General features: G+C 45.1%; 1 protein-coding gene across 1 annotated transcript in view; it reads right to left on the bottom strand.

The window, feature by feature from the left end:
- Window positions 1-19,419, bottom strand: part of SLC9A5 (solute carrier family 9 member A5) — a 161,045-nt gene that overhangs the window by 128,437 nt on the left and 13,189 nt on the right. The window contains exon 2 of the mRNA XM_077451806.1: window positions 8,538-8,840. Coding sequence (XP_077307932.1) covers window positions 8,538-8,840 — 303 coding nt within the window. The remainder of the gene's footprint in view (window positions 1-8,537; window positions 8,841-19,419) is intronic.

Raw genomic sequence — 19,419 nt, 5'->3', positions numbered from 1 at the left:
AGGGGCCATTGCCACAAGTGTTATCTAAGATGTATACGTTACTTGACTCCCCCCCCAACCAACCACATCTCTAGTTTCTACAGAAATGAGAGGGGGACCTACAACGATCCTTCACAGCAAATCAAATACAAAACGTACTCAGATTCTCCCTGAAATCGTCAATATGCATGAAAACCCAGGAATCCAACCATAAAATTCTAACTAGGTGGTATTATACACCTCAACTACTGCAAAAACCTTTACCCCAATACCACAGATAGATGCTGGAGATGCCGGGTGGAATGTGGGACACTCCTTCTTTTAGTCCTGTCCCCGGTTGAAACATTTTCGGACAACTACAAAACATATCACTCAGAAATTCACAGGTTATAAGATTCCTGAGGATCCGGCTTTCTTCCTTCTCCACATTAACGAGATTCCAGTAAAACAATACCAGAAATCAATTATCCGACACTTACTGAATGCGGCTAAATCCTGTATTCCCCTATTCTGGAAGAACGACACACCACACTCTATTGGGACCTGGATTAGCAGAATAGAGGACATTAAGAAACTAGAGGACCTACTCCTCACGGGACAAAACAAGAGAGGCACTCTAATGCCGGCCATACACGGTTCAAATTTCCAAAGAATTTTCTTTCGAAAATCCTATCTAAAAATTTTCGTGCAAATTTCGCACCATTAGTGGTGCTGCAGCAATGGCCGATTTCCGTGCGGCAATCAAATCTGAGGAGTCGGACATGTTGGAAATTTTTTGAAAAACAAACCATTTTCTAATTAATGATGGGAGAACCGTGCGAGAAATGTAATAAGAGAAAAAAATGCGCATGTGCAAGAAAAGAAAATTTACGGAGAGAGAAAAGAAGATTCCCGGCTACGAAAAATAATTTTCTGTAGCAACATGAGGTGAAATTGAAGGCTTGGTCGGCCGAATTTTCGAAAATCAATGGCGGCGTCATTGGATCACAAAAAAAACGAACTTTCTGATTTTGAAAAGGAAATTTGTACGAAATTCGACCGTGTATGGCCTGCATAAGATGTGGAGGCTATGGAACATGTTCCTATTATCCGACGAAGGAGTGGCACTCCTCGGACAGTGAGAAACCGACCTACACCTGATTTATGTATGCCACTGGTGGATGTAGCCCTACTGCTGCCGGGGACCCCCCCCCCCCATCATTAAACCTCCCCCACCCCCTACAAACCTTTCTTTATCCACATATCTAATATACCTGATCCTTCGTACTTTCTACATTTATACCTCTCTTCACTTCTTGACACCTTCCTCTTTTATTTATGAACGAGGGGCACACATGGCCCGGGGACTAGATAAATCAGATTGCAATTTAGCACTGACTCCCGAAGGAGCGGCTGATTTAATTGGGCTTACCAATACCTTCTCGACCTTGTGTATGTCTAGGGGTTTCCCGAGGTAGATGGCCAAAGAATTGCAAAGACGCCAGATCTACTTAAAGGGATTTTTATTTGCAAAAATAGTTAACGAACACAGTCTCTCAACATAGGGTTAGAGGGTTTAGGTAGGAAAGTCCAGGTAATTTTTAGTGCTAATTCAAATAGGAAAAGTCTCTCACATTAGGAAATCCAGAGAATAGCCATTCACAGATGGATCCTCACCAGGGGCGTCGGTAGGGGGTGGCTAGCAGTGGCTGAAGCCCCGAATGTGTCCCTGAAAAGCCCCGAGTCTGGTACATTTATTTTATAATTACTAGCCCTGAGTCCCCACGGTGCCGCACTGCGCATGAGCGAGAAGTAGCGTCGGCGGCGCCGCACTGCGCATGAGCGAGAAGGAGCGTCGGCGGTGCCGCACTGCGCATGAGCGAGAAGGAGCAAGCGTCGGCCGGCGGGACGTGTGACGTCGATACCGCATGTGACTGTATTGAAGTCACAGGTGCCACCGGCCGACGCTTGCTCCTTCTCGCTCATGCGCAGTGCGGCGTTGCCCACGCTCCTTCTCGCTCATGCGCAGTGAAACATCGCTGATGCGTATCGCTCATGCGCAGTGCGGCGCCGCCGATGCTCCTTCTTGCTCATGCGCAGTGCGGCGCCGCCGATGCTCCTTCACGCTCATGCGCAGTGCGGCGCCGTGGGGTCTGGTGGGGGTTAGTAATTATAAAATAGTGAGAGAAGGAGCGCAAATGGCAGGTAGGTAGGTCAGTGTAGGTAGGTCAGTGTGTGTTAATGTCAGTGTAGGTAGGTCAGTGTATGTAAATGTCAGTGTATGTAAATGTCAGTGTAGGTAGGTCAGGCAAGTCAGTGTAGGTAGGTCACTACCGTTAGTGTATGTATATGTCCAGTGTATGTAGGTCAGGCAGGTGAGTGTAGGTCGGTCACTATCGTCAGTGTAGGTAGGTTAGTGTATGTAAGTCACTACAGTCGGTGTCACAGCCCAGCCAAAAAAAACCTGCGTCGTGTACGACACATCCCCCCCCCCCCCCGTTTCCGGCTTGGACTCTGGGCTGAAGCCCCTGGTCCTTTTGCCACCTAGCAATGCCCCTGATCCTCACCCTTATTGGATAGTCCTTCTCTCACCAGGCCTAGCAGCCAACAGGGTGTTTCAATCAGACCAAGTCTCTGCCACAGACTTGCTATAGAACCCTTGAGCAAAACTGAAAGTTTGTAGAACACTTTGAGAACTCTTGTATGGTACCAGTATCTTGCAGCTGGTCCGGCGATACCACACGAGACCAAATTCACTTGGGGTCTTTCAACTTGTCCAGGCTCTTGCTGAGAAGCCAACCCTTGCGTAGCCTTCTCCCGAAGAGTCCTCCCCTGGATACCTTCACAGTTGCTGGGCCTCTCCACAAACCGAGATAGCACTGGACCACCTTTTCTGTTTCTTTGCCTTGGGCTAGCCAGCCCCAAGACCTGTAGTCGGGTGGATCCGCACCCCAGGCCATGAGAGTCCTGGGGGCTGGTCAGGAGGTCCAGGATCATCAGCCAGAAAGCACTTCTGAACCAGAACCCCGAAGCACGTGACGTCAGCACCTTAAGTACCCTCTCCCAGAATGCACAGGACACTCTCACTGGGCTGGTTCAGAGAGAGAGTAAACCCTTAATGCACCCAACTAGACTGCATTCTTGACCCTGCCAGTGATGACAGCGCCACCTATGGTCAGGCAGAACACCATACAGACCAGCCAGACTGGTACTGAGGTCAAAATTTAAAGTAATTAAACCCAAAACAAAACTGCGATTCCAGGAAAAGTTAAATGACAAAACACATAGCGCGTGCTCTTCAAGAGCCGGCGCTACAGCAATATGATAGATGTTTATTTAACTGACAGACCATCCTACGATGGTGGTAGCTGCATTGCGGCAAACACCATATTACTGAGCCGTACTCTGTAGATTGCAATGTGGGAAAACAAGAATACGTTGGAGTGCGTAATAATCTGAATCATCAAGCCATGGATGTTCTTTACTATTAATGTATCTGTGCCTTGATTGTAATGTGCTCTTTAATAATGATAAAAATTTATATTTGAAGAAACAAATCCTCCTATATAAGTTCTACCTGTTTATCTGCCATCTTCTCTTCTCCACAGTTCAAAGTACAGAATCTACACAACATTCCTCAGCTCCAGAAGACAGGGTCTGGGATCTGATGTTAGACACAGCATAGCATCTAGCAGGGAGCTGAGTGTAATCTGTGACCTGAGTTGTAGGAATGGACACACCCCCTATACACAGTCTTGTAGGGAAACATGCACAGCTGGGTGTTGCATGGAGGGGGGCGGGGCCATCTCCTGGGATTGTTGAATGTCGGCACAGACTGTCAGGAGTGACTCATATAGACAGCGGAGGAATAAGACAGCAGATAGAAATGACACTAAGTGGCTTAGGTTGATGCAAGTACAAACTATAGAAGAATATGCTTTGCTCATTTTTTTATTTCAGAGGTTTACAACCACTTTAACCACTTGCCGACAAGCTCACGCAGATATACTGCGGCAGGTCGGCTCTCCAGCACGTACCGACGTACCTGTATGTCAGTACGTGCAAGGAGGATATCGGGTGCGGCGCGGGGACCGTGCCCTCTGCTCCCGTGGACTTGATGTCCGCCAGCGACCTGCGATCGCGGTGAGGAGAGGCAGAATGGGGAACTGCCTATGTAAACAGGGCATTTCCCCTTTCTGCCAGATGTCATGACAGAGATCTACTGCTCCCGGTGATCGGGAACAGCGATCTCTGTCATGTTCCAGTAAGCCCATGCCCTTTACAGTTAGAACACGCTGAGGGAACACACTTAACTCCTTGATCCCCCCCTCAGTGTTAAGCCCCTCCCTACCAGTGTCATTTTTACATTGATCAATGCATTTTTATAGCACTGATCAATGTAATAATGTCACTGGTCCCAAAAAGTGTAATTTGGGGTCAGATTTGTCCGTCGCAATGTCACAGTCCTGCTTAAAATGGCAGATCGCCGCTATTACCAGTAGTTTGTAGACGTGATAATGTTTGCGCAAATCAAGCAATCAATATACGCCCATTACGATTTTTTTTTTTTTTTTTAAATCGGCCTAAACTGATGAATACATTTTATATATATATATATATATATATATATATATATATATATATATTGTGTATATATATATATATATATATATATATATATATTTTTTTTTTTTTTTTTTTTGGATATGTATTTTAGCAAAAAGTAAAAAAATATATAATTTTTTTTTTTTTTTTGTTAAATTGTTGGTCTTTTTTTTTGTTTATAGCGCAACAAATAAAAACCACAGAGGTGATAAAATAATCAAATACCACCAAAAGAAAGCTCTATTTGTGGGTAAAAAAGAACGCAAATTTTGTTTGGGTATAGAATCGCAAGACCCGCGCAATTGTCAGTTAAAGCGACGCAGTGCCGTTTCGCAAAAAAATAAATGGCCCGGTCATTAATGGGGCAAATCCTTCCGGGGCTGAAGTGGTTAAGAATGGACTTAAAGAGGAAAGGGTTAAGAATGAAGCTTTCCTTTCATGTTTATTATTAGAAGATCGGACCATTGAATTGTCTCTCGTAACCTTTCTCTTGGGGTCCTGACACACTCTCTCTCTCTCTCTCTCTCTCTCTATGGACGCCACTAATTCCTTCCAAACTAATAAAGATAATATTTTACAGATTAAACTGCAGCCTCTGCAGATCGAGATGATGCATCTATTTAATACACAGGCATGGATTTGTCTTTGAGCGGGGGGCATGGATGGGGAACATGGCATTCATTACCATATCATTTCTGAAGTTCAGATTAAAACATTTTCCAGCTTTCCATAATTTATGACAAGATGATGAATATGTGAATCCAATCATCTTCACAAAAATGTAGTTGAAGCGAGAAGTGACAAAACCGCTTCCCTTCATGGAGAGCCGACAACTGCAAAATCCCTTGCTTACAGTGTGGAGGTAAACCTTAACAGAAGGATATTTAGTTCGCCAAAACACTATGTATTGTAGACTATTTCCTATTTTTATTTTTATTTTTTATAAATAAAATGCTTTTTTCACCTTTTCTTCATCCCATGTTGCATCTTATGCCTTGTACACACGGTCAGACATTCCGACAACAAAATCCGCCTGATTTTTTCAGACGGATTTTGTCCTAAACTGGTGTTGCATACACACTGTCGGACAAAGTTGTCGGAAAATCCGATCGTTCGTTTGTTACGACGGGACTACGTTCAGGCTAGTAGCCAATAGCTTTGGTCTTGTAATTTGATCTGAGCATGCGTGGCACTTTGTCCGATCGGAATTCTCTACAAACGATCAGAAAAAGTCCGATCTGATTTTTTTTTGTTGGGAAAATTGGAGATCCTGCTCTCAAATTTTTTCTGTCGGATTTTCCGACAATCCGATCGGACCTTTTCCGTCAGAATTTCCGACCGTGTGTACAAGGCATAAGTTCTGCTGATCTTCTGTAGTCACTGCCTGTCTAGATGCACTCCAGGCATGGCTGCATGGTTGGTGGTTTCCTGAAGGAGGTGACAACAGTGGACCGTCCGTCAGCACAGCAACTCGAAGCCTTCAATTTGAGAATGTATGGCAGTATGATAATGATCATTTGTGTCATTCCTCCCAGTAACACAAATGATAGGACACTATTCCTCCCACTGAAACCAATGATGGGGCACTATTCCTCCCACTGAGACCAATGATGGGGCACTATTCCTCCCACTGAAACCAATGATGGGGCACTATTCCTCCCACTGACACCAACGATGGGACACTATTCCTCCCACTGAAACCAATGATGGGGCACAATTCCTTCCACTGACACCAATGATGGGGCAGTATTCCTCCCACTGACACCAATGATGAAGCACTATTCCTCCCACTGACACCAATGATGGGGCACTATTCCTCCCCCTGACACCAATGATGGGGCACTATTCCACCCACTGACACCAATGATGGGGCACTATGCCTCCCACTGACACCAATGATGGGGCACTATTCCTTCCACTGACACCAATGATGGGGCACTATTCCTCCCACTGACACCAATGATGGGGCACTATGCCTCCCACTGACACCAATAATGGGGCACTATTCCTTCCACTGACACCAATGATGGGGCACTATTCCTCCCACTGACACCAAGGATGAGGCACTATTCCTCCCACTGATACTAATGATGGGGCACTATTCCTCCCACTGACACCAATGATGGGGCACTATGCCTCTCACTGACACCAATGATGGGGCACTATGCCTCCCACTGACACCAATGATGGGGCACTATTCCTTCCACTGACACCAATGATGGGGCACTATTCCTCCCACTGACATCAGTGATGGGGCACTATTCCTCTCACTGACATCAGTGATGGGACACTATTCTTCCCACTGACACCAATGATGGGACACTATTCCTTCCACTGACACCAATGATGGGACACTATTCCTCCCACTGAGACCAATGATGGGGCACTATTCCTCCCACTGAGACCAATGATGGGGCACTATTCCTCCCACTGAGACCAATGATGGGGCACTATTCCTCCCACTGAGACCAATGATGGGACACTATTCCTCCCACTGAGACCAATGATGGGACACTATTCCTTCCACTGACACCAATGATGGGGCACTATTCCTCCCACGGAGACCAATGATGGGGCACTATTCCTCTCACTGACATCAGTGATGGGACACTATTCCTCTCACTGACATCAGTGATGGGACACCATTCTTCCCACTGACACCAATGATGGGACACTATTCCTTCCACTGACACCAATGATGGGGCACTATTCTTCCCACTGACACCAATGATGGGACACTATTCCTTCCACTGACACCAATGATGGGACACTATTCCTTCCACTGACACCAACGATGGGACACTATTCCTTCCACTGACACCAACGATGGGGCACTATTCCTTCCACGGACACCAATGATGGGACACTATTCCTCTCACTGACATCAGTGATGGGACACTATTCTTCCCACTGACACCAATGATGGGACACTATTCCTTCCACTGACACCAATGATGGGACACTATTCCTCCCACTGAGACCAATGATGGGGCACTATTCCTCCCACTGAGACCAATGATGGGGCACTATTCCTCCCACTGAGACCAATGATGGGGCACTATTCCTCCCACTGAGACCAATGATGGGACACTATTCCTCCCACTGAGACCAATGATGGGACACTATTCCTTCCACTGACACCAATGATGGGGCACTATTCCTCCCACGGAGACCAATGATGGGGCACTATTCCTCTCACTGACATCAGTGATGGGACACTATTCCTCTCACTGACATCAGTGATGGGACACCATTCTTCCCACTGACACCAATGATGGGACACTATTCCTTCCACTGACACCAATGATGGGGCACTATTCTTCCCACTGACACCAATGATGGGACACTATTCCTTCCACTGACACCAATGATGGGACACTATTCCTTCCACTGACACCAACGATGGGACACTATTCCTTCCACTGACACCAACGATGGGGCACTATTCCTTCCACGGACACCAATGATGGGACACTATTCCTTCCACTGACACCAATGATGGGGCACTATTCTTCCCACTGACACCAATGATGGGGCACTATTCCTCCCACTGAAACGAATGATGGGACACTATTCCTTCCACTGACACCAACGATGGGACACTATTCCTTCCACTGACACCAACGATGGGGCACTATTCCTTCCACGGACACCAATGATGGGACACTATTCCTTCCACTGACACCGATGATGGGACACTATTCCTTCCACGGACACCAATGATGGGACACTATTCCTCATACTGATGCCACACAAGGCATCATTGGGCAGATTTGAATTCTCCCCATTGATATCCAGTGACATAATCTCTAGGGACTACTCATGGAACCCCTAGAGCTCTGCCGAAACCAGGTTGAAAAACCTTTAGAGAAAAACTTTGGAGAAAACAGGTCCTGTCTGGCATTCAAAAATTCTAAAACACATTTTTTAAACTGTAGGTTTTTCGATACACCTTAAATAACTTTGACACTTACCCATGAGGCCCATAAGCTTTACCCCCCACAGCGCTGTCCCTGTCGCAAAGGAATTCCAGACGGTGCCCACCACGGCGTACATCAGGATAGCTCCGATGTTATCAAAGAAGAGTCGGCTGGGCATAAAGTAGCCAGAGTCCAAGACGATGGGGGGCAACAGAAAGAGGAAAAATAAGCTTGGCTCCAGCTGGAACTCGGCCCTCTGGGCTATGGCCAAGACGATCCCTCCGAGAGCCAGACCAAGGATGATGAGGAGGCAGCTCTCGGGAACCACGGTCGTCACCTTCTTGGACAGGTGGAACACTGCAATGGACAACAACAAAAGGAATGTAAGGAAGGGCATAAAAGTTTTATTTCGTTTTTTTAATTTTGTTTTCAGTCAGTTAAAGTATATACTGTAATAAAATATACCTAAAATATACTTAAAGTGGTTGTATACTCAATGTTTTAACTTTTACCTACAGGAAAGCCTATAATAAGGCTTACCTGTAGGTAAAACAAATATCTCCTAAACCTGTACGGTTTAGGAGATATTCCCCTTGGTATGCGCCGCTGACTGCAGCGGCGCATGCGCACAAGGGGATTCTCGGCCTGAAAATCCGGCAGTGGCCGACCGGCCGGAATGAAATCTCCCGCGCGCATGCGCGGGAGTGACGATATCGCGGCTCCGGCCACTCACAGCGCCGGAGCCGCGATACCTGGAAGAAACGCAGAGGGAGCATGTCAGCTCCCTCGGCGTGGATCGGGCCAGTTATCGGGGCCTCATTCTAAGGTAAGTATTTCATAATGAGCTAGTATGCGGTGCATACTAGCTCATTATGCCTTTTGCTTTGCAGGTGTTAAAAAAAAAAAAAAAATCTTGAAAAAATTGGCTTTAAAGCGGTAGTAAACCCGCAAATTTTTTCCAATTTAGACAGAATAAGGAGGGGTTAACACCCATCATTCTTTTTGACATCTGTGTACCGTTCAAGGGATTTCTCTTCACTTGCTGCTGTAAATACAACAATTGAGAGGAAATTTCTCCTCTTGAACAGTTTTTCCCATCATAGGAGACCCTATTAGAAAATGCCCCCTATTTCTGTTCTGGTGTCCAAATTTTGGATTCTCTATTACTTTTCTCGTTCAAAAGTTTTTTGTTTTATGTTAAAATAAATTACATGTACAGAATATAAGACAAATTATTCGATACCAGAAATAAAAAGTAGACATATTGAAGTACGGATGATATAAAGCAAAGAAGAATTTCAAGATATTCTCGTGGGAATGACAATAAATGGCCTTTATATATTTTAGAATTTGAAAACATTCTTATAGCTGAGTTTTAAACATTTTAATCCCAAGAAAATATAAATATGTCTAAAAGAAAATATATGATTTTAAAGTTTTGACCATAACTTCTAAAGTATGTTTATAGTAAGTATTATATAGTAAGGGAGGAACATAAAAGGTATATAGGAGGGGAAGGGGAGGGAATAATTCTCCTCTATTACTTTTAATCATAGTAACAATGGTCACCACGGCAAATAGAGAAGGTGACTCTGCAACAGAGAAACAGATAGCAATAAAACCATGACATGGCTTCCAACCCTTCAGCTTTATCCAAAAGATTAAATAAATGGCTTTGATATTAGACAGTCTTCTATTTAGCCACCAGGTGGAGCTCTAGTCTACGTTACACACCATAAACATTGTATCCTTTTCAGCTGTGCTGTTTACAGACTAAGTCTTCACAGTAGCAATGTATCCCTTATGAAAAAGCTCAATAGGGCTCTCTTAGGACCAGAATCTGAGCCTGTGGAAGTATCTTCTTGCTGAGCCACCTGAAATGCTGGACAGCTCCCTGCCTGGTTCCTTAGACAACTTTGCACTGTGTCTTGTTTCTCCTGAACTTTAAACCCTTTGCTCCTCTTAATAACTTCCTATTTAAGCCATGTTGCTGCACTTCCTTTTTCAAGATTAGTGTGCTTTTTCCAGTTAATATCTCGCTCTTGTTACTCCTGCTGCTCTCCATATACACTATATTGTCAAAAGTATTGGGACACCTGCCTTTACATGCAGATGAAATATCATGGCATCACAGTCTCAGTCCATAGGGTTTAATATTGAGTTGGCCCGCCCTTTGCAGCTATAACAGCTTCAACTCTTCTGGGAAGGCCGTCTACAAGGTTTAGGAGTGTGTCGATGGGAATGTTTGACCATTCTTCCAAAAGCGCATTTCTGAGGTCAGGCGATGATGTTGGACAAGAAGCCTTGGCTTGCAGTCTCCACTCTAATTTATAGCAAACGTATTTTATCGGGTTGAGCTCAGGGCTCTGTGCAGGCGAGTCAAGTTCCTCCACCCCAAACTCGCTCATCCATGTCTTTATGGACCTTGCTTTGTGCACTGGTGCGCACTCATGTTGGAACAGGAAGAGGCTGTCCCCAAACTGTTCCCACACAGTTGGGAGCATGAAATTGTTTAAAATATTTTGGTATGCTGACACCTTAAGAGTTTCCTTCACTGGAACTAAGGGGCCAAGCCCAACCCCTGAAAAACAGCCCCACACCATAATCCCCCCTCCACCAAATGATTTGGACCAGTGCAGAAAGCAAGGACCATAAAGACATGGATGAGCGATTTTGGGGTGGAGGAACTTGACTTGTCTGCACAGATTCCTGACCTCAACCCAATAGAACACCTTTGGGATGAGTTAGAGCGAAGACTGAAAGCCAGGCCTTATCGTCCACATCAGTGCCTGACCTCACAAATGCACTTCTGGAAGAATGGTCAAAATGAGCGTTGGCTGGACAGGCTCCTTTAATGAGTAAAATATCTATTTGACCCCTTCGCAGAACATGACTTAATACTTGGTAACAATCTTGTCCCTGATATCCTTGGATGGCTCTTTGGTCTTGGCAATGGTGGAGAGATTGGAAACCTGATTGATTGATTGCTTCTGTGGACAGGTGTCTTTTATACAGGCTAACGAGCTGAGATTAGGAGCACTCCCTTTAAGGGAGTGCTCCTAATCTCAGCTCGTTACCTGTATAGAAGATACCTGGGAGCCAGAAATCTTGTTGATTGATAGGGGATCAAATACTTATTTCACTCATTAAAATGCAAATCAATTTATAATTTTTTTGAAATGTGTTTTTCTGGATATTTTTGTTGCCATTCTGTCTCTCGCTGTTAAAATAAACCGACCATTAAAATTATAGACTGATCATTTCTTTGTCAGTGGGCAGATGTACAAAATCAGCAGGGAGGTCAAATACTTTTTTTCCCTCACTGTGTATACTGTGTATATATAGATATATCTATATATACACACACACACACACACATACTGTATGTACACATGTAAATATATGCATTCATTTAGACCAGGGGTCTCCAAACTTTCTAAACAAAGGGCCAGTTTGCTGCCCTTCAGACTTTAGAGGGCTCAGACTGTGGCCAGCAGGAGTAAAAAATGTCTTAGCATCAGTGGGAGTAAACAATGCCCCATCTTTGGTATTAGGGGGAGGAATAGTGCCCCATCATTGGTGTTAGTGGGGGGATAAGTACCCAATCATTGGTGTCAGTGGGAGGAATAGTGCCCCAGTTTGGTGTTAGTGGGAGGAATAGTGCCCCAATTTGGTGTCAATGGCATAGCTCTTAACTCTCCCTGATTTTGAGGGACAGTCCCTGATTTGGAGCAATGTCCCTCTGTCCCTCATTCCTCCTCATTTGTGCCTCATTTCGGTCTGATCTATAGAGTTGTATATAAAATGCACTATTTATCTTTCAAAAAGTGTTTCCCAGCGCTAAACCTTTCATCCAATTTCTAAATTGCTGCATTTACATTTCAAGAGCTAAAATAAAACAATAGTAGGGGTAAAAAAAAAATCACTTGCGGTCTTAACGTGTAATTTTTTTTGTACGAATCTCCTTTGAGGGGGAGTGGCAAGGGGGTGTGTCCTATGCCTCAATACATTTGCTAATAGGTGTCCCTCATTCCCATCTCAAAAAGTTGGAAGGTATGGAATAGTGCCCCAATTTGGTGTCAGTGGGAGGAATAGTGCCTCCGTCATTGGAGGGAATAGTGCCCCATCACTGGTGTCAGTGGGAAGAATAATGCCCCAATTTGGTGTCAGTGGGAGAAATAGTGCCCCATCATTGGTGTTAGTGGGATGATAAGTGCCCCATCATTGGTGTCAGTGGGAGGAATAGTGCCCCAATTTAGTGTTGGGGAGGGAATAGTGCCCCATCACTGATGTCAATGGGAGGAATAGTGCCCCAATTTAGTGTCAGTGGAGGGAATAGTGCCCCATCACTGGTGTGAGTGGAACGAATAGTGCCCCATCACTGGTGTGAGTGGAAGGAATAGTGCCCCATCACTGGTGTGAGTGGAAGGAATAGTGCCCCATCACTGGTGTGAGTGGAAGGAATAGTGCCCCATCACTGGTGTGAGTGGAAGGAATAGTGCCCCATCATTGGTGTTAGTGGGATGATAAGTGCCCCATCATTGGTGTCAGTGGGAGAAATAGTGCCCAAATTTAGTGTCAGTGGAGGGAATAGTGCCCCATCATTGGTGTCAGTGGGAGGAATAGTGCCCCAATTTAGTATTGGGGAGGGAATAGTGCCCCATCACTGATGTCAGTGGGAGGATAAGTGCCCCAATTTAGTGTCAGTGGAGGGAATAGTGCCCCATCACTGGTGTAAGTGGAAGGAATAGTGCCCCATCATTGGTGTCAGTGGGAAGAATAGTGTCCCAATTTGGTGTCAGTGGGGGGGATAGTGCCCTTGTCATTGGTGTCATTGGAGGGAATAGTGCCCCATCACTGGTGTCAGTGGGAAGAATAGGGCCCCAATTTGGTGTCAGTGGGAGAAATAGTACCCCATCATTGGCGTTAGTGGGAGGATAAGTGCCCCATCATTGGTGTCAGTGGAGGAATAGTGCCCTAATTTGGTGTCAGTGGAGGAATAGTGCCCCATCATTGGAGTCAATGGCAGAAATGATGCCCCATTGTTGGTGTCAGTGGGGGGGAATGGTGCCTTTTCATCAGAGGGAAGTATAGCACCACCAGGCCACAGTTTGGTAATCACTGATGTTGATGGTCAAGCCATCTAATCCGGTTTGCCTCCATGAAAATGAATTACAGAGGGGGGGACTTCACTACGCTGACATGTTCCTTACAAACAGCTAGCGAGCTAATTGCACATTTCTAAAATAAGAACTGGTTACCCTAGTTACCAAGGACACTATTTAAATTCAGTGATTATAAAGAAGATAATCTTTTATACTATAAAGATAATGTGTTACAATAATAGAACCCCCCCCCACACACACACACACACACCTAGCACCAACCCGTATCTGTGAACATCTGTATCTATTTAACATGTAAGCAGCTTTAGGATATTAGTTACTCATAGGAAGCATTGCACCAATATTTGCTGTTAGTAACTGATGTGATGACGAGTAACCAGGGTGGGGGTCACCAGGAAAGGCTCCTTTTATTAACAACTTGACCTCCGGTACGTTTTACCCCCTTAATGACCAGGGCATTTTTGTTTGCTGTTCAGCACTGCGCTACTTTAACTGGCAATTGCGTGGTCATACAACACTGTACCCAAATGACATTCATATAATTTTTTTTCACACAAATAGAGCTTTCTTCTGGTGATATTTGATCATCTCTGGGGTATTTTTATTATTATTATTTATTTTGCAATATAAACCAGAAAAAAAAAAGAAAGAAAAATACCCAAAAATGTTGGGAAAAAAAAAAAAAGTTATTTGCTACTTAACTTTTTTACTAATTCTGTTATAAAAATAAATAAATAAATATGAAAAAAAATCGAATGTATTCATAATTTTAGGCCATAATGTATTCTGCTACATGGTAAAATAAAATCTCCAATAATTGCATATTGATTGGCTTGTGTGAAAGTTATAGCGCCTACAAACGATGGGATATATACTGGAATTTATGCAGCTATAGACTTCTGTACTGTAATGGCGGGTGATCAGCGACCTATACTGTGATAGTATGGTGGGCAATTGGGCACTAAGAGACACTATCTGGTAGGGTCACTGACTGACACTGACATTGCCAGTGACTCTAATACAGTGGTCAGTGATGAATATACTAATGACACTGGCTGGGAAGGGGTTAACATCTAGGGGCAAACAAAAGGTTAACTGTGCGCCTAACAATGTATACTATGCACTGCTTTTACATTACTACCTGCCTGTTTTTTTCTCCCTGCTTTGCAGCCAGATCGCTGTTCACAGTACACGCAGAACTCTATTGGCCACAGCTCATCAGCTGACTTCAGCCAAAATGATTGGCTGAAATCAGCTGTCAAACTTATGCTGTGTCCAATCACAATATGTGGCAGCGGTGGCCCGTCCATATGGGGGCGCAGGGACGCTGCCCCCCTAATCCATCCGACCGGCCCCTAATTTACCTGCAGGGCACCGAACGCATGGATTCCAATATGAGTTTTTTTTCTTTTAGAAGCATGTGGTCAGAGCCGGAGGCTTTAATTGGCTTAAAAAAAGGGTGGGCTCGGGGTGCAGAGCACTGCGCCCCGAGCCCACCCAGTTATGTGACAATAGCAAATTAATATTCGCTATTGTCTTCCTGCTTCTCTTCCTCCTGGCCAATCCCGGCTCAGGAAGGGGGTCTTGAGACCCGATTGGCAGAAAGGAGAAGCAATTCTATTGGCTACCGAGGAGCAGGAAGGCCGTGACCTAGAGTGCGGAGACCCGACCGACCGACAACTAGGGTTGAATAGATTGCCGCCCCCCCCCCAAAAAATATACCACTAGATGCCACTGATATGGGGGCACGCGCATGCCTGGAAGAAAGGCCTCGACATATGTGTATGTTGCCCAGCCTGCCCACAGTGTAAATACAAGAAGTAACAGAGGACCTGAGCTGTGGAAGCTGTTTTGTTCCCAATTACAGATTGCCATGCATTGTTCTTCTCTAAGTCTATGTGCAGGTGGCCATCCTGATAAGGAGTAGGGCTTTCCTTTACAATGTCAGGTCTGCCCCTTCATAAGTGATGATCTGAGGGGCAGTGGGGGAATGATCAAGAAGCAGCAGAGGTAGAGGGTGTAGGAAGCACAAGTCCACAGAATGAATGAAGCTGAAGCGGGGAGATCCTTCCACTGCAGGTCATCAGGTACAGCTTCCTCTCCAGCAAGGACAACAGTATGCAACACAGAAGGGGGGACTCTGCTGAATCTGATGTAAGGGAGAACTCTGGTGACTCTAACATAAGGGATGCTCTGGGAACCCTGATTTAAGCGGGGGGGGGGGGGGGTGCACTGAGAACTCTGATGTACAGAGAAGACTCTGATGTAAGGGGAAACACTGTGGCCTCTGGTGTAAAGGGGAACTATGATGTAAAGGGTGCTCTGAGAACCCCCGATTTACCTTACTGTACTCACTTGGAGGCAGGAGAGAGAAGGGGGGAGACTTCAGTCACAAACCGGGATGGATGGTGAGCTCACTCACCCCTTGGCAGTCAGAACCTCTCATCTAGATGTATCTGAGGCTGCTGGGTTTCAAATTTCCAGGCCCAACTTTCCTTTTCTGAGGCACAGAGTCGGGGATTGGAGTGTGGGCAGACAAAGAGGGGTAGGGGTGGGGGGGAAGAAGTGCAGATCTCCTGTCGGTGTTGGGGGGGGTTGTTAGTGTTGGCTTTGTGCAGTGTGAAAGAGGTTAACAGACAAACTTAGCTTGGACAACTGCAGCCAGCAACCCTGCTGGGAAGCCATAGTCCAGTCTAAATAATGTGTCCTGGTTTCAGGCAAGTCTGAAACCCAGACAGGTGATTCCAAACCCGAAATGTCTGGGTGAATCCTGGGCAGGTGGCAACCCTAGTGAAAATGCCCAGTATTGAAGGGGTTAACTTTCAGCACTTTCAGCCACGCTGCGGTTCTATTACCCCCTGCAGCATAGCAGTGTAAATATGCTCTGTGCAGCAATAATATATATATATATATATATATATTTTTGTATGAGTCATAAGATGTTCACACCGCATAATCCCCCCATGGGAATGCTGCTGAGGTTTGCAAGATCCGGGAACATCAGGGAGGATCAGAGCGGGAGATTCGGCACGAAGGTTAAAGAAAATGCGCAATTCAGTGATAAGAACAAAATGTAAGCGGCCTTTCCATTTTTCATGCGACAAAACTTGCGCATTTTGAATGCAAGCTGAAATGCTCTCCTTTCCCATTTGTCCGGTTCTCATCAATGCACTGCAGTTTCAATATGAAAGGTAAAACACGCATGCTCAGAACTAATGCAAAAGATCAGACAACAATACAGAAGTTGACCAAAGGTGGCGGTAAAGAGCAGAAAAACCACGTGATTTGGTGAAAGTTGGCTGAAAAAGTCCTGCTGTGTGTATGCAATACAAGTTCACGGCCGATGCCCTTTGTACAAAAATCCACGGGAAAGTTTGTACAAAGTCCGATCGTGTGTATGAGGTTTGTCCGATGGAGCGTACACACGGTCGGATGTTGCTTTAAAACAGCTAATTTGCATGTTTGTTGTCAAAAAGTCTGATCATGTGTATGGGCCTTTACTTAAGCCTCGTACACACGATCGGATTTTCCACAGACAAAACCTCAGACTTTTGTCGAAAGGTGTGTGCCTGGATTTTGTCTTGCATACAAAACAGCAAGGAATTGTTGGCCAACAAAGACGAACGTAGTGACGTACTTTCAGCTCTTTAGCACCACCCTTTGGGCTTCTCCTAATTTCGTGTTAGTAAAAACTTGGTGAGTGTCGATTCGCACTTTTCATTTTGCGTTTTTCAGTCCGCGCTTTTCATTTTGTGCTTTTCAGTTTGTTTCTGAACGGCTGTTCGTCAACCAGCCGTGTTGCGGAATCGGAGGAGATAACGTGTTATTTATTATCGGCCTTGGAGTTATTGCTTTGACCCAAGTCCAGTCCAGGAACAGGAGGAGGAGGATTTCTTGGACCAAAAATTGGTTGCTTTATAAATCGTGACCAATTATATCATATGCCTTTGCTGCGGGAGCTCCAAGAGAATAATCCGGATGATTTTTGGAATTATCTCCGGATGACGGGCCCCTGCTTTCACCAACTCTTGGGATTGCTGACCCCCTATATTAAGAAGCAGGACACATGCATGAGGCTTTTATTTTATTTTTTGGTGGAATAATAATGATTTGATTTGTTATATTTTCTATATTTTTGGATGCATAGATTTACACTTTTTGGTTAAGTTCTATTGGCAGATAACATGTCTAATTTTATTTGTTTTCTTTTTAATGCACCGTGTAGGTTTAGGAGATATTTCTTGGACCTACAGGTAGCCATAATCTAGGTTTACCTGTAGGTCAAAGTGTGTTGTAATGCCCCGTACACACGAGAGGACTTATGTCCGACAGACTTCCAAAGGAGTTCCGCCGGAGTTCCGACGGAGTTCTGACAGACTTTTCGGCCGAACGGACTTGGCCACACACGATCACACTAAACTCCGACGGATTTGAACGTGATGATGTACGACCCGACTCGAATAAGGAAGTTCATAGCCAGTAGCCAATAGCTGCCCTAGCGTCGGTTTTAGTCCGTCGGAGTAGCATACACACGAGCGGATTTTTCGAAGGGGACCGGGTCCGGCGGAGTTCCGTCGGGAAAATTTGAAGCATGCTTCATTTCTAAAGTCCGTCAGACTTTTGCGAAGCTAAAGTCCGTTGCAGCCCACACACGATCGGATAGTCTGACGGACTCGGTCTGACGGACTTTGGATGTTGAAAAGTCCGCTCGTGTGTACGGGGCATAAGGGTTTACAACCACTTTAAAGAGAATTGTGCGCTGCAATATAGATGGAGACTTGGAGGTGACTTCCATTGAAATCTATGGGTACAAGTCGCCTAGAAGTCGCCTTGAAGTAGTACAGTAACCTTTTATGAAGTCGGAGCGACTTCAGTAGTGTACATTAAGATGACTCTCATTTACTTCTATGGCATTTCTTATGTCCAGCGACTTGGAGGCGACTTCCATTGAATTCTATGGGTACAAGTCGCCTAGAAGTCGCCTTGAAGTAGTGCAGGAACCTTTTATGAAGTCGGAGCGACTTCAGTAATGTACATTAAGACGACTCTCATTTACTTCTATGGCATTTCTTATGTCCAGCGACTTGGAGGCGACTTCCATTGAAATCTATGGGTACAAGTCGCCTAGAAGTCGCCTTGAAGTAGTACAGGAACCTTTTATGAAGTCGGAGCGACTTCAGTAGTGTACATTAAGACGACTCTCATTTACTTCTATGGCATTTCTTATGTCCAGCGACTTGGAGGCGACTTCCATTGAAATATATGGGCACAAGTTGCCTAAAAGTCGCCTTGAAGTAGTACAGGAACCTTTTATGAAGTCGGAGCGACTTCAGTCATGTACATTAGGACGACTCTCATTTACTTCTATGGCATTTCTTATGTCCAGCGACTTGGGGCGGTTTTCCATTGAAATCTATGGGTACAAGTCGCCTAGAAGTCACCCTGAAGTAGTACAGGAATCTTTTATGAAGTCGGAGCGACTTCAGTAGTGTACATTAAGACGACTCTCATTTACTTCTATGGCATTTCTTATGTCCAGCGACTTGGAGGCGACTTCCATTGAAATCTATGGGTACAAGTCGCCTAGAAGTCGCCTTAAAGTAGTACAGGAACCTTTTATGAAGTCAGAGCGACTTCAGTCGTGTACATTAGGGCGACTCTCATTTACTTCTATGGCATTTCTTATGTCCAGCGACTTGGAGGCGACTTCCATTGAAATCTATGAGTACAAGTCGCCTAGAAGTCGCCTTAAAGTAGTACAGGAACCTTTTATGAAGTCGGAGCGACTTCAGTCGTGTACATTAGGACGA

Source organism: Lithobates pipiens, unplaced genomic scaffold (assembly GCF_037356315.1).
Source record: "Lithobates pipiens isolate NorthernLeopardFrog02 unplaced genomic scaffold, aLitPip1_a1.2 Scaffold_10, whole genome shotgun sequence".
NCBI lineage: Eukaryota > Metazoa > Chordata > Amphibia > Anura > Ranidae > Lithobates > Lithobates pipiens.
Note: the sequence above shows the minus strand (reverse complement) of the source record. Positions and strands in the feature narration are given on the sequence as shown.